Source organism: Hydra vulgaris, chromosome 11 (assembly GCF_038396675.1).
Source record: "Hydra vulgaris chromosome 11, alternate assembly HydraT2T_AEP".
Taxonomy (NCBI): domain Eukaryota; kingdom Metazoa; phylum Cnidaria; class Hydrozoa; order Anthoathecata; family Hydridae; genus Hydra; species Hydra vulgaris.
In genome coordinates, this window is record NC_088930.1 from 33,537,501 (window position 1) to 33,554,400 (window position 16,900).

Genomic DNA, 16,900 nt, shown 5'->3' on the forward strand with positions numbered 1-16,900 from the left:
ACGTTCCTGGTAGTACCTTACTCAACTTGTTATAGAGTTAAGAGAGGGTTGTAACAACAACTAAAAGTAGTCTCCCCAACTGTAGTGGCCTTGATGGGCTTAAGGAGGTAATTGACATAAAAAAAAAAAAAAAACTATAACTGTAAATTCAGTTACTTACTCTTTTCCATATATTGAGGGCCTGTTTTCAAGAACCTAAAAAAAAAAGAAAAAAAGTCTTATAACACCATAAACACAAAACAACAACAAAAGATACTTGTTTTAGTTAAGACAAAACAACAACAATCGGTATTTTTCTTAATTAACACAAAACAACAACAAAAGATATTTGTCTTAGTTATCACAAAACAACAATAGATAATTTAAAAATTTTTAAAGTTTGGAAAAGATTTCTCATAGAATCTTGTGCAATATTTTAATTTTCAAAAAAGCTAATTAATTATTATTAATTATTAACCATTAAGGTTGATAACTTCTATTTTTAATCCTAATTTTTAAACAGAATTGAAACAAACAAAAAAGTATAAAATAGGTGTTACTGGATACCCAGATGTTAGTTTCAAAATATAACTCAGAAAATGATTCAATTAATCTAAGAGAGATCAAGCTATAATTCAATAAAAGGGTTTACTCAACAAACAGAAAAGGCTGTAGGAAATTATGAATTTTTTTTTTTTTTCAGCAGTTACAGTGTTTTCCATACAATTTTGTAATTGTTATGGTTTGCAATTTTTTTGGCTTTTAAGCAGTTTTAAATCTTATTCACAGAATTCAGTTATAATTTAAAAGAGTTTTAGTAATTGCACACTGGTTAAACTTACCAGAATTTCACGGAAAACAGTTTACTTCCTTTATACTTGTATTTTCTGCTAGAAGCTGAACAGATAGCTATGATGTATAATAGCTAAGATGGAGTCATGTCTTATTTAAAATTTAAGAATTTCTACATTATTGTAAATTTGGCATTTGTATGTGAGCCTATTACACCAATTATTTCCCAAATAAAAAACATACAAACTTAATTCTTGAAAACAGAAAAATGGTCAGATTCTATTGGTAACTGATCACTACTACTATTGGTAATGTACCAAAAGTACTAATGTGAAAAATTGTAACAAAATGTGTAAACCATGAAAATAGAATAACATAACATCTGACACACTGTTGTAGAAATAATTTATTTGAAAAAAAATGTTTATCAGAAACAGTTTACATTTTTGAAACCACAATATTTTGTACCATTATAAACTAAATTTTAAAAGTATTTTGTTAACGTCTTTTTTTTAAAAAAAAAAGTGTTAAACTGGCAGGTTATAGATTTTTGGTGTTCAAGATAGGTAACTTCCAAAGATGGTGCAAACTTCAAATTTTATAATATTGATACTGTTATTAAATAAGAATGTTTTACAAAACATTACAGTGATCACAGCCTGGGAACAATATTCACCTGAAAAATCTGGATCCACTGCCCAAAATGTGGAAAGAAGAAAAAAAAAGTTTTTTTTATTTGTAGTATCATAAACAGGGTCTAAATTCATTAAAAAAATTAATTTATCTAAAAAAAATTTCTTATTATTTAAAAATGGTGATCAAGGAAAGTAAATTTTTTTACTAAAAACTACCTTTCCTCTGTTTAGTATCTTCCTTTTGGTAAACTGCAAGAAAATTTATTAATAGATATTATGAATTTTTTTTTATCTGCTGCAATAGTTTTAAAAACATTTAAAAAAACTGATTATTATTGCTTATATCATCTCAAAATGCCAAGCAATAAAAAATATCATAAAGACATTAGAGCCTGCTTAACTTGTTTTTCAAAAGGATCATGAATGAGTGAAGTAAAAGAAGGAAGCTGAACATTAAACAGAACACATAAGTTCTTTTTAAAACCATTTGATTTAAACAATGAAAACTTTTCTAATGCCATTTGTACTAAATATAGAAAAGCATTAGAAAGACTTGAAAAAGGAGATAAAAACACTATTATGAGTAAACCGTTAGACTCAAAAGTCAAATGGTTTACTTAGATGAGTATTTTCCAGCAGTTTTGAACATTCTACAACTTTAAATTGACCATCATGCAGCTTAAAGTTAATTTTCTTACCAGAAACCAGTCATTCTGTGTTTGGAACGATAAAAATATGTAAAAGGTGCCGGGTAGGCATTGGGCAAGAATTACACCACCCTTGCACTCTCATAATGAGAAGAGAAAATTTAACAGAAGAATTTGATAAAGGTAGGGCAAACATTTTATTCTTGATTTAATATTTAAAAAATAAAATTTAGAAATTTATATAAAATATTTGAAATATAAAAAACTTAAAACCTGAATGTAAATTTCTTTTAATATTAAGATACAAGAGGTGTCAAACTTCAATGCTCAAAAATATTAGAAAGAAAATTTGAGGAGCCTGAAACTAAAATCAAGGTTGCAGTTGAAGACAAAGCACTTGCCATTTAACAATCGAAAAGCTCTGCAAAAGCATTTTTTCCAGTTGAAAAAAACCCTATTTTGGAAATAAATAAATTTAAAAAAACTTGTGGACTTTCAAATAGACAGGAAGCCAAAGTTCTTAACATATTTAGAAGCTGGAAGAGAAGAGATTCGAAAGTAATGAAATTAAATTAAGATGATACATATTATTATGTAACATATTATTTTTTACCCCAGATCATTGGTTTATTGTAAAAACATTAAAGAACTAGTTGACGCAATAATTAAGGAGAAAAAATTGTCAAAGGATTACATTTTCAGCCCTTGAAATTAGGGTTAGCATTCAGCAATGGTGACCTAACTGCTGACCTTAAAGGGATCCCAAAGTGCCAAGACAAGTTGTGTTCATTTTAAAGAGAATGATAAAAAAAAAAGTTTGGGCAGAGTTTTTTCAAGTAAAACAAAATAATGAATACCAACAAAAACAAACTTTGTTGTTTTACTCAAAGCTCGCTGTCTCCACGTTAGCCAATCTCTCAAAGTCTTTAAAATATACGCTGCAAATTACAGACTTAATAATTTATTCAAGCGCGTTAAACTCCAAAAAGTTTTACTAAAAAACATTATTGTAGGATTTTTTTTCTTTTGAATTAATATTATTTGTTTTTGTTTTATTTGTTTTTTAAAATAAGCGTTTATTATCAATCTTATGATTTTCCTATAAATTTTATAAGAAGCTAAACAAAAGAATGTTTTTAGTGTATCGAGTGCGCAAGAACCAAATAAATTTAAGATTTTCAAAGATAGATCGCCAAAGAAAGTTGAGGAAGAGTTCATAACAAGTGAACCCCAATCAAATCTTTGTTGGCGTACATTAATTAGGCGACAAATAATTCCACATCAAAACAAACAATTTTTTTTTAAAAGGCAACCCTATGTCTTTGGATTTTCTTTATATTTTTACCATAGTACATTATAAAATAAGATAAATCCCAAAATTTCAAGGTCTAAGTCCCAACGGTTCGTGAATAATAGTTGTTTCAATTTTGGCTATTATTATTGTTTTGGTCATTTTCCGCTATTTTTAAATTTATATTTCTCCTTATAAAACCAAGTCTTTAAACATGTGAATTCTAAAAATAAGTGACTTAGTTAATCTCTAGATGAGGAATTTGAATATATAAATAAAAAACTCATTTTATAATTAAAAAGTACCTAAATATCAATTATAAATGCAAATATAGCATATTTCGCTTATAGTAGTATTCAAACTAAATAAAAATGATGCATACTTGAATTGATATACAATTTTTTATAATATATCCATTATAAAAATTATTGATTTACAAATATATACTTAATAATTTTGTTAAAATCTTTTTCCAACAATTATTGGTATCCAACAATAATCATCCTTTACAGCCAAAATAACTGTTCAGACAGACCATGTAGATGCATAAACCTCATTTTTATATCATTATATTCTTCATCTTTTTCTTCGACTACTGCAATCCACCAAAACGAGTCATATGTACATGCATAATATTTGTACTTCTGCATTAGCTTAAAATTTATCAAACTTAAATTTTGGTAACTTGATTTTTTAGTTTCACTAATAGATTTTGGATTTATATCGTTATTAGTTTTCTTAAATAACATAGATGTTTTCAAAACTGGTATGGAATGGTGGAATCCTTGAGTTCCTGGTATTACTTTTCCCTTCTCAAATCGTTTATTTTGTGTAGCTCTAATATTAACCATAGTTTCTTTATTAATTTTAAAGAGGTTTATTGTGAGCATTTTTTGAGTGCAAAATTCAAACATTGCATCGATTGTTAGTATTTGATTTTCCTTGGATGTTGCAAACTTTCTCTTGCTGTTGTTCGTTTTACTGTACCACCTATTGCATCACAAGTAGAATTGCAATGACGGGTTGCAAAAAATATCCATTTCAGCATCCAATAAAAAATCTTCTGAGTAAAGATTTAGAAAACTTTTATAATTTTTATACTGTCCTCATCCATCAGAAAAGAAATACAATTTGAAAATTAAAGGAAGGGTTTCTTTGATATAATTACATAAAATAGTCTAAACTTGATAGACAAAACAGAAATTGTGTATCGTATCATCAGACATAAAACAAAATGATTTGTGTAAAATAATGCCATTTACTTTATAGTATAAAACAACTGGGTGAAGGGTGCATCCAGATTTACACAAACGATAACTACTTGCACAACAAATTCATAATTTTCTGAAAAGTCACAAATCATGATACACTCTTTTTCATTCAATTTGAGTTTTAAATCTTTAAGAAACTTTGTTTGGCATTGAGAAATATACGAGTGAGCTGTTAGTTCATCAATACACTTCACTACTAACCTATATAAGTTTCAACAGTTTCAGTTTGTGTGACAAGTTGGGTCCTGCCAGTACCTTGCCACTGATTAAAACTTAACTCATCATCAAAATCAAGTTCTTCAAGCTCTTAAAGAATAGCTGTAAGGCATCTGTTCCTGGGCAACACAAACATCTATGAAGTATACACACATCTTTTGAAATGTCACAAACCACCTAAAAAACAAGTTTATTTATTACAATTTACTATTAAATGTTCTATTATAATCATTAAATAATTATTAAAATCATTATAATAATAATTTAAAGTAAAATATCAAATTTAATTTCTGTATAAACTGATATCTTTTTTTAGATTTCCTAACTTATAACATACATTAAACACACTTTTAACTGAAAATGAACCTTTTTTATTAAATATTTATAAGTTATATCCCATTTCATTGCATATAAAAGAAGAACTGCATTTTGATGATAAACACATACACATACTGAGTGAGCACCTGAGGCTCCAACATTTGATTTCTACTTTTTAGGGCATTTTTGTTCCCAGGCTCTTTGCAGCGTTTTTTGCAAAACATCCTTAAATGACATAAGTATGAACATTCAAAGATTTGGAGTATAGAACTTACCTCGAAGTTATTTAACTCAAAAACCAAAAAATCGTGGATCCACCCCTGCAATTATATAAACATTTTTAGTACAAAAGTAAAATATTTACAAAACTGTGTATTTGGCAGAAATAATTTTTTCACACAATGTTCTTCAAAACATACAATGATCTAATTTGAAATTTTAAACCTAAAAAATTTACCACACACCTAAAATTTTTACTGGAGCAGGAGTCCATTATTTTAACATTTATAATTGATATTTAGGTACTTTCTAATTATAAAATGAGTTTTTTATTTATATATTCAAATTCCTCATCTAGAGATTAACTAAGTCACTTATTTTTAGAATTCACATGTTTAAAGACTTGGTTTTATAAGGAGAAATATAAATTTAAAAATGGCGGAAAATGACCAAAACAATAATAGTAGCCAAAATTATAACAACCATTACTCACAAACCGTTGGGAGTTAGACCCTGAAATTTTGGGATTTATCTTATTTTATAATGTACTAATTTTGGTAAAAATATAAAGAAAATCCAAGGACATGGGGTTACATGGCCTGGTTGTTTTGACATGGAATTACTCTGACCTACTTAACAGTATGTATTGCAACTTCTAACACTGTGTGCTTTCTCTATGCTATCTTTCCAACACAACTTCTTTTATCTTTCACTCTAATATATCTTCGTTCTTCTCAAACTCACCTTACTCTTGGTCCCTAGAGCGGGTTATGACGCTCCTTTTGGAGCTGAACTAGTCTTTGCGGGCCTTGTTAATGTGGCCTCTATATGGCAATTAGCCCAAGGAGGATAATCTACAATACCAATTTAAGATTTTTATGTTAAAGCATAATAAATATAATAAATATTCAAAAAAGTTGTTGATCACCTTATTATATATTCTGAATCTTTTTTCTACTTATGTAAACAATGTGAACTTTTTTTCTAAGCCGTTTATCAATATGACATTTTTGTTCTCTTATCAAAATGACATTTTACAAATTCTTAAATTTTTAGTTAGAAAATATTTATAGATTTTAAACTTAACAAATTTACAGATAGCTTTTTATTAATTAAAGCAATAAATAATGTTTTATGGCAATAATTCAAGACAGATGGTGATTAAAATTGTCAATGTGTCGCAGCGCGCGTTAAAACATATTGTATTAAATACTTCCCAATTTATGTTGCATTTGGCAAGATTTTATATTAACCTGTCTCTTAAAATTACAAATCAAAAAAATCTGTATACAATTTAAACACTTTTATATGAAGAAACAGTTTTATATATATAAAGATTTTATATTAACCTGTCTCTTAAAATTACAAATCAAAAAACTACCAAAATTGACAATAAAAAGTTTTTCATTAAACGATTTCAATTTACACGATAATGCTACACTTTTTTGCAATCTTGACTAATAATTGTTCAATTTTAAAAATAAAAATAAGCAATACATGTTTTATAGAATAAATTTCATTAAATATATTCTCGCATGATTAAATAAGTATTTCGAGAATACTTATACCAGATAAAAAGTTTAGCAAATAAATGCTGTTAATTAAACTTTCATAAGGTTAACTCTTTCGCTACCAGCCGTTTTAACAAAAATCTTTACGCTGCAACCGCACATTTTTTTGAATAAAATTTGGAAGGCATAACATTGACAACTAATTAAAATTCGAATAGTAAATCTCTTTAAAACTATATATCAATAGAAAGCTAAACAAATGAACTTATTAGTTAAATAAATTTTTAACACGCATCATTGAACAATAAGAAATACAAAGTGCTTAAAACCATTGTTTTATAAATAGTAATTAAAACATTAAGTCTAAAACAAAACTCATTTAATGTGTAAAGGGAATGTTTTTTGAGACAAAAAAAAAACTTTTTAATTACTTAGCTAAATACCTATATACTTCTATGAGTTAAATTTTACAGTGTTAATGCTGCTTTATTTTACAACTAAATTTAAAGAAGTTTTTTTAAGTCAGGATTACTCAAGATTTTTTAACTTTGTCAAGTAATTACTATTTATAATAACACAATATGGCTCTTATTTGTTCTTGATAATGTAGAGAATTAATCAAACCTTAAGAACAAACAAATTACATGTGTCTAGAGTGAAAATTTATGTACAAAACAAGATAAATTGTGAAGCATACTTGAAAGCTGATACTAGCGGTTTGCAGTTAAAATTTGAAAAAATCAAAAGCCGCTGTCAGCAGCCTGCAATAGTGTTAAATAATAGAAATAATTTTTTTAACAGAATCTTAATTAGGATAATAATCATTTAATAACAATAAATATTAGTTATTTTATAACACAAAAAATAATTTATAGCAATAGACGAGCTTAATATATCTGAAATGTTTTATTTTTTTAATGTGAATTTTGCGAAATTTAGAAAATAAAATAACTAAAGAAATTCTACAGTAATTTATGATGAAAAAAACTTTTATATAAAATAAGTAACTAGAAATATTCTTTTGTAATCAATAATAATAATTTTAAAAAATTCTACTATTTTATCAGAAAAAAAAAATTTTCAGATTTCTTATCGAAATTCTACAATGACGCCATTTACTAAAACTCTTTGGAATTAAACGTGCTTGAATAAATTATTAAGTCTGTAGATTGCAGCATATATTTTTAAGACTTTGAGAGATTGGCTAATGTGGAGACAGTGAGCTTTGAGTAAAACAACAAAGTTTGTTTTTGTTGGTATATATTCATTATTTTGTTTTACTTGAAAAAATTCTGCCTAAACATTTTTTTTATCATTTTCTTTAAAACGAACACAACTTGTCTTGGCATTTTGGGATCCTTTTAAAGTGTTTGTGGTCAGCAAAAAATTGCTGACTTTTTTTTCAGTTTCTGCATTTTATGGTAAAACCTTTATGTTGAAATATTTTTGCGGACCAGATGCTGACCTCAATCAAATTAAGGTCAGCAATTTATTGCCAACCTCATTTTTCCTAATTCCAAGGGCTGCATTCTAAACGTAGCCATTGAGGTAGTAGGCAGATCTTAAAAATTTGTTTAAACATTATAGAAAAAGTGACAGAATATAATGTCAAAAAAAAAAAAGTTTAGCTATGAGGAAGGAATAGGCATTAAAAAAATACAAAGATAGTGGTGTAAACGAATTGTTAATGATTGGCTTGACAGAAAATGTAGCTGAATCTCATTTAAATCTTGATTAAATTATCACCTTTTTGAAGCTAAATACTTTTGTGCTTTTGGTATGAAATTGGCCACTATATTTTTTGGAATTGAAAGTGCAGCATCAACACATCCTTGCTCGGTGTAACATAAGAAAAGAAAAAATGCTAGATTTTCAAACTCATGGTGAGCTCAGAACTCTGGGAAGTATCCGCCTATCAGCTAATGCTCACATCAATTTAAAAAAAAAATTCAAAATTTTAGCTTCATCTTATATTAATTACATTAACCTTTCACTAGTTGATCTGCCTGATGACATAAAGGTTATTGAAATTCTTGCTCTAATGCAACTTCATCTACTTTTTGGAAAAACAGAATTTGTAATAATCTTGCAATATATAGATGTCATTTTATCAAAAAACCAGTGGAACCAAAATTTTGGTTTTCAAAGGTCTAAGCTGCATGGTAGTGAATTTAAAGTTGGAGAATGTTCAAAAAATACTCATTTGTTAGAAGAATTAACAAATTCGTTTAAACTGGAAAAAGATGATCATATTATTTCTATAGCTGATTCCTTTAAATGTTTAAAATCTGTTAAAGTTGCATGTCTTGGTTCTAATTTGTTACCAGAATATGAGTCAACCATTAACGAGTACAAAGATGCCTATGTCAAACTTGGTCTAAGAGTGTTACCAAATATGCATGCTCTTATCAAGCATACATGTAAATTTCTTTCACTTATGTCAAAATCCAATCCAAATAAAGGATTGGGTTTTTAATCTGAACAGGCCTCTGAATCTGTTCATAGTGATTTTAAACAGTTTTGGGAGAGTGGATACAAAGTTTCTAGTAGCCTTATAGACTATCCGCAAAACCTACTCAAAGCCACTGTTATGTACAACTCCTGATATACCTTCTTTAAAACAGTTTTACTTTAAAATTAACTATGTTATAATGCATATGTGTATCTTTTGGAATTATTATTGATTGTAAATGGAAATAAATATAAATGTAAACATTAACTTAATTTGTTTAAACTATTCTCTAATTGAAAAACAATTGAATATACACTAAAAGACCAGTTTGAAGTAAACTCCAGATATGTATTGTTACACTAATACAAACAACATGTATATATATATAAAAAAAAACATTAAGGGCTCAAAGATTTAAATAATTGTATGGGGAGGGAGAAATAATAGCATTCAAAAAAAACTCTACAATTATGAATTCAACTAAAAATCATCTGTAAAACTCTCATTCAGTAAATAAATATTTTAATGTTTAAAAGTTATGACTTTGTAAAGTTGAAAACCCCCTTAAATATATCGTATTTCAAATATGGGGTTTCCAAAGACTAGGTTGCCATTTTTAAAAGATAAGAAATTTTTTTAGGTAAATATATATTTTTTCAATGAATTTTGATCTGTTTTAAGATACTACAAAAAAAAACTAATTTTTTTCTTCTTTCCACATTTGGAATAGTGGGTCCTGAATTATCAGGTGTATATTGTTCCCAGGCTCTGATCACTGTAATATTTTGTAAAACATTCTTAGTTGATACCAGTATCAATATTTACAAAGTTCAAAGTTTGCACCATCTCTGTAAGTTACTAATCTTGAACACCAAAAATCTATGACCAACCATTTAACCCCCCTTTTTTTTTGAAAGACGTTGACAAAACAATTTTAAAATTTAGGTTATAATTGTACAAAGCATAATGGTTTTGAAAATCCAAACCATTTTTGATAGACATTTTTTTTCAAATAAATTATTTTCGTTATATTGTGGTGAATGTAGATAAAAAACAAAACAAACAAAAAATGATTTTTAAGATAACTAGATTTTCAAAAGTATTCATAAACAGTCAAAAATAATTTTAAAAAATTCAAATGTTATTCTACTTACTGTATTACATACTACTCTTTTTGGCTTTGGAGCCTTTAGCTGCATTTGATACACTGCACAATAAACAAAACAATTTATAATCTCAGATATTTAGAAAAAAAAAAAAAATTTTATTTCAACATTTAATAAAGTTAAAAAAGACTTACAGTGTGATTTCCATACTGGCTCAACTTGATTTGAAGGCTTCTCTAAAATCAGCAAAAATAGTAAAAAAAACAAATTTGTTCTAGATAATATACGATATGTTATAAATTATAAATATTGAAAAGGATTGAAAATTTATCGATTTCTGTATACTTTTTACTACTTCCTGATTACTAGCTGACTAGCTTCCTGATTATAAACTGTGACTAGAAAAAATCTCACAATCTCAGATATTTATAAAAATATTTTTTTTTATACTTTAGAAAAAAATTTTCATTAAATTTTTATTCATGAGTATGTTTATATATATATATATATATATATATATATATATATATATATATATATATATATATATATATATATATATATATATATATATATATATATATATATATATATATATAGGTCTTGTTATGAGATTTTGTTGCGTAACAGAAAAGCATAACGTAAGTAAATGTAGCTTTACTCAATATACATATTTATATTGTTAAAAGTTAAATTATGTCAGTTGCGCATTTTAAAGTACTGCATTTTAATTAAGATTAATTTGAAATTAAACAATATTGCTATAAATTAAACAATATTGTTATAAAAAAAAGTATCAATTAAATTTAAATAAGTCGTTTGAAAAAAAAATAATTCCTTATTTCAAATAACTTAAACTTCATAACACAACATTATCATCTTATGTTTGCTTTCTCACAATTTAGCTGTTTGTTTTTTTTTAAATGAGGGGGCAATTGTTTATGGGTGAGCAAATCAAAGCAATTTCAAAACTAACAAAATCATCTTTTCATAGATTTGCCGAAAAAACCAAGAAAATGCAAAAAAAAAATACCCACATTTTTTTGACTTAAAAAAATGCAAAAAGAAAAACACTTTTTCAAAACTGTATAACAACAGATAAAATATCTTAGGACACAATTTCTTAATACATTTTGTGCGCTTTAATTTTTTAGAAAAAAAAGTCAATTTAGGGTCTTTGAATGTTTTACCTAGATAGTCAGTTGATGTATGTACAGAAGCCCCCATAGCTACCTATTTCAGTATAATACCACCAGTGTGCATCTAATACTGCATTCAAATATGTGTGTATACACATACACACACATACATACATACACATATACATACACACATACATACATATATATATATATATATACATATCTATATATATATATACATATATATATATATATTTATATATATATATATATATATATATATATATATATATATATATATATATATATATATATATATATATATATATTTATATATATATGTAATAATTGTTTGAAATATATAAAAATTATACTTCAAACAATTATAATATATATATAACTGTTTGAAATAAATATGTTATACATATATCGTTATAAATATTATTATATTTTCTGTAATAAATATATATTTATTGAATATCCTATAAAGCTCACCATTTTGAAACTTTTCATTAGCATTTGGTATCAATGGCTTTTCAGGGGGCAACATACTATGTTGTTTATTTCTTGTTGACCCCCTGCGCAAAGAGCGTCTAACAAAGCTTGAAATATTACTAAAACCATTTGATTTATCATTTTCTTCTATCATCTTTAAAAAATATGAATTAAATAGGAAATTTAATGTCTAACAAACTAAATTTAACATAATACATGTAATTGAATTTACCTAATGTGCCAGTATTATCTGCATGTCTTTCAAGGATTAAAAAATAGCACTTTTAAATGTTTTTGAATTTAATACAGGAAGCACAAAAAAAAAATATTTTTTTTTTATTCATTTAGATCTATTTTAATTATCTGTGTGTTTTTTTTCAATATTATTTTAACCAAATGTTTTCATTTTTATTAATTAAATTTTCTACATAATTCTTAATAGTTTATATATTAAAAAACAACTAAATTTTTGAAAAAAATTATGTTGAAAAAATGATACATTATATTGCAATCTAATGGAAGACAATCTTCAGTTTGTTTGCCAATATTGACAATATTGACATTACTTATAGTAAACCTAGAGCAGTTCATTTCCCTTATTTTCTCAGTAAACAAATAAAATACTTAAAAACATTTGTAATGGCTATAAATAAATTCACATTATAAAAAAAAATTATATTTATGATGGTGTTATTTTTTAAAATACACCTAATAAAAAAAAAATCAATCGTGAATAGCTCATCAAACAACAATAACAAAAAAAGCTAATCCAAGATGAAATATAACATGTAGCAATATTAATCTTTTACAACAATTATTGCATTTGTGTTAATAAAGAAAATAAATCATTGAGAAAAAAATCAAAATAAGAGATTTATAGCATAACAAAAAATTCAAATGGATGTTTATAGCAATTACAAAGAAAATGTTAACCAGAAACACCATACACATGCTTTTGTAAATGTGAAAAAAAAATTGTCAAAAAAGTAAACAAGGTCAATCAGGTAAATAAAACTTAAAATATGATGGGTTATTTAACTAAGATTAACTTCTAAGCATACAATTTTTTATCCAAGTTTAAAAATTAACTTAAAAAACTATTATCATTAAAAGATAAAATATTTATTCTTTTCTTTTTTTTTTTTTTGTTCATTTAAAAAATGGAAAAATATTATAAAAAAAATATAATAAAAGTATAAAAAATATGAAAGTGATAATATAATTATGTTTGCAGTTTTATTATACAAACATGTGCACTAAATTGAATCCAAAAAACAAATTCTTTAATAAAACATTAAAAAATTCTTTTAAAGCTAATTAAAAATTGACAATTAAATTTCAATTAAAAAAACCACAAACATTTTATGCAATTGTTTAGAATTCAATCATTATCAAACCATTTATTAAAAATTATTTATAACTTTTTTTAAAAATAAATAAATCACATAAATATCACCAAAAAATTATTTAAACTAGTTATTTTTTTGCAAATTATTTTCTCTGATTTGTTCTGTGTTGATTAAATTTTTTCATTCTATTGAAAGACTAATATTCTTAATTAATAACAGTGTTTAAATACTTATTGTCTGACAATATAAGAATATGTTAACATGTAATAACATGTAACCTTGAGGATTATCAAATAGTAACTTATTAAAAAAACTTCATTTCTTTGTTTTATGACATTTTAAATAAAAAATATTACTTTTCTACTTAAAAAAAAAGGTTAATTAAAAATAAAATTAACTTATACTATCAAACTTTATATATATATATATATATACATACATATATATATATATATATATATATATATATATATATATATATATATATGCATATATATATATATATATATATATAATTTGTGTGTGTGTGTATATATATATATATATATATATATATATATATATATATATATATATATATATATATATATATATATATATATATATATATATATATACACACACACACAAATTTTAAGCTAGATAATCTAGGAAATCTGTTCTGCAATATACTCCCATCACTTATCTTTTATTTTTTATAAACTACTTTAATTGTTTTCTAATTTTAAAAGAGAAAGAATAGCACAGCTTGAACTTGACATAAAAAACAAAATACAACAATTTCTAATAAAATTTAACTTTCAATTTGAAAAAAAAAAAACTGAAACAGAATATAGTGTGTAGAACACTAGACTCTAGCTCAAGGGACAATTACCTTGTTTTTCTTAACTTAAAATTGAAAACGGAAATAATAAATAAAAAGATTTAAATAATAAATGGTGTAAATTTACGGAAAATGGAGCCAAAAAAAACAACATGCTAAGAATAAGTAAAAGCTGTAACAACTGTCCAGAGACATGCAAGACCTAATAAACCCAGAGACTAAAGCTATAAAAAAAATTAAAGACTCTTCAAGACTGGTTTAACCTACATCATCTTGTCAATCAAACACTAAGAATGGACCTAAACCTGATTTACTAATATTAAATAATGTATGATTTCTATTGGCTATACCGTAATGATAGTATTTCTACTATCATTATGGCATAGCCAAATATTTTTTTCAACATAGAATCCAGTATGTGTAATATATGGATTAAAACTTGATACAGATATTAGTAGCACATATATTCATTTCCTTCAATTTGCTAGAAACCATTTCATTTAAAACCTAATTTAAAGAACTAATAGTGACAAAAGAATTATTTAGTGTAAATTAAGTCACAAGTAAAAATGCCGCTTGTTGACGATAAATTTTGGATCTCCTTTAAAAAAATTATTATAATATTTAATCTATCATAGAAAATTCGGTGAAGCAGAAAAACTAACAAACCATTGACAATAATAATTAATTATAAAATCTAAGTAGTAACTAGTTTTGTGTGGCTCATAAAATTTATGGCCATATCAAATCAACAAACTTTTGTCAAAGAAAAATGTTTAAACAAATTTAAACTAAAACTAAAAATTTGGCAAATTAATTAAAATGCAAATTTTTAAATGTCCAATAATCCAATAATAAATAAATCATAATATATATAATAGTCAATAAATAACCCTAATTTTTAAATGTCAAAATATGTCGATTTAAAACTTTTTTATTCCAATATTATGTTTTATAAATCAATTTGATTTATCTGAAAACAAATGTGAACATAACAGAGTGTTATGAAATATTTTTTGAAATGCTTCAGTAAAATGAACTTTATAGAAAAGAACATTATTCAAAGGATATTTCTAAGATAATCACAAATTGCTCCATAATAATATATCTGAACATGTTAAATTATATATATCTGAACACAATACAACTCCATAATAATATATCTGAACACAAATTGCTCCATAATAATATATCTGAACGTGTTATTTTCATATCAAAATATGTTTATAGACATATAACATTTAAAAAGAAATTAAATTAGTGTTAAAAATTTTAGTACGTAATCTTTTTAAATTTGAATATCTCAGAAACATTTTTTATACCAAATAATAATAGTGAATTCAAAATTTTATATATAATACATTAATACATAATCAAAAATAATAAACTTAATAATTATTAATTTGAAAAAATATATACATTAATTTGTAATATTGAATTAAGAAATAGACTAACCTTCTACAACAGATGGAAACTTTTTGAATGCTGGTGTTGTTTCATTTATAAGTTCATTTTCTTGAGGAATAGATTGTAGTTTATATTGTCTTGGCATTAGATAAAATTTTCTATACAAAAATTTTTTTAAATATTTGAAATTAGGCTTATTTCTCAAATGAAGTAAAATTATATGAAATTTTCAAAAATAACAATCATGTTAAAAAAAAATTATAAACATTCTTAATTTTCTCAAAAATATATAACATTTTTTAACTAAAAATGAAAAAAAGTACATTTTATAACACATTATAAAATAATATTGTTTAAACATTAAATAAAAAATATTAATAGATAAAAAACAATTAAATGTTAAAAATAACTTATTTTATAAACGATTTTTGTTTTGCTTCGGATGTTTCAGGTATCTTACTTAACTTTTATAAATCATTAGCTTCATGGAAAATTATTTTAAAAAAACTCTGGATTTTATTAACCTCTTCTGTTATGGATACTGTCTACATAGATGTCACAGCTATATAACACCAGATACACCATATATGTTAATCTAATAAATGTAATATAATTTTTGAATGCCTTAATAATTTACAAGCTTTTATTTCCAACACAAAAAGTAAAGTTGTTATTAATGTTAAATTAGTAATTACTAACTTTAATTGTGATTTACAATTTATATCTCCATGTAAAAACCTTTTTGCATTTTGTGTTGATGAACATCTTTTTATTGCTAATAATTGCCTTCTCCACAATTCTTTTACTTTTACTGGTGAGGATTAGGGACTACTTTTCTTGGTTTGATCGTTGTCTTGCTTCAACTCATCCAATTACTTATATTTACTTAAAATTGATCTCTTTTCTTCCTCAACTGCTCATCCAACTTGCAGAAGGTTTACCAAAATAAATTTTAATAATTTTTCAACAGATATTAAAGAGGAGTACACTTCTATGTTTAAAACTGTGTCTTCACTCTACATAGATGAGTTTAAGGTAGTTAATTGTAGAAATATTAATTGTAGTTCACACAAGAGTTAATTGCTTGGTAAAAATATCCAATGACTGTCTGGTTCAATCAATTATTATATTTTTAATTTTAATAACTACATATATTTAAAATAGTGAGGGACGACTATAAACAGTTATAAATGAGGAATAAGGACATATGATAGTATAAAGCAATTATTGAAAAAAAAATTTTTTTG

General features: G+C 24.8%; 1 protein-coding gene across 3 annotated transcripts in view; it reads right to left on the reverse strand.

The window, feature by feature from the left end:
- The window catches only part of LOC100212250 (N-chimaerin), a 45,290-nt gene extending 29,458 nt beyond the window's left edge, over positions 1-15,832 (reverse strand). The window contains exons 1-5 of one of the 3 annotated variants that reach the window (XM_065810840.1): positions 12,307-12,440; positions 12,075-12,228; positions 10,632-10,673; positions 10,486-10,538; positions 161-195 (exon numbers count right to left, since the gene is read on the reverse strand). In XM_065810840.1, the coding sequence (XP_065666912.1) occupies positions 161-195; positions 10,486-10,538; positions 10,632-10,673; positions 12,075-12,228 (284 nt within the window). In that variant the 5' untranslated portion in view covers positions 12,307-12,440. Of the gene's footprint in view, positions 1-160; positions 196-10,485; positions 10,539-10,631; positions 10,674-12,074; positions 12,253-12,306; positions 12,441-15,701 lie in introns of those variants that run through there. The other 2 variants (XM_065810841.1, XM_065810838.1) reach the window with 2 other exon arrangements.
- Between the last annotated feature and the right edge of the window lie 1,068 nt (positions 15,833-16,900).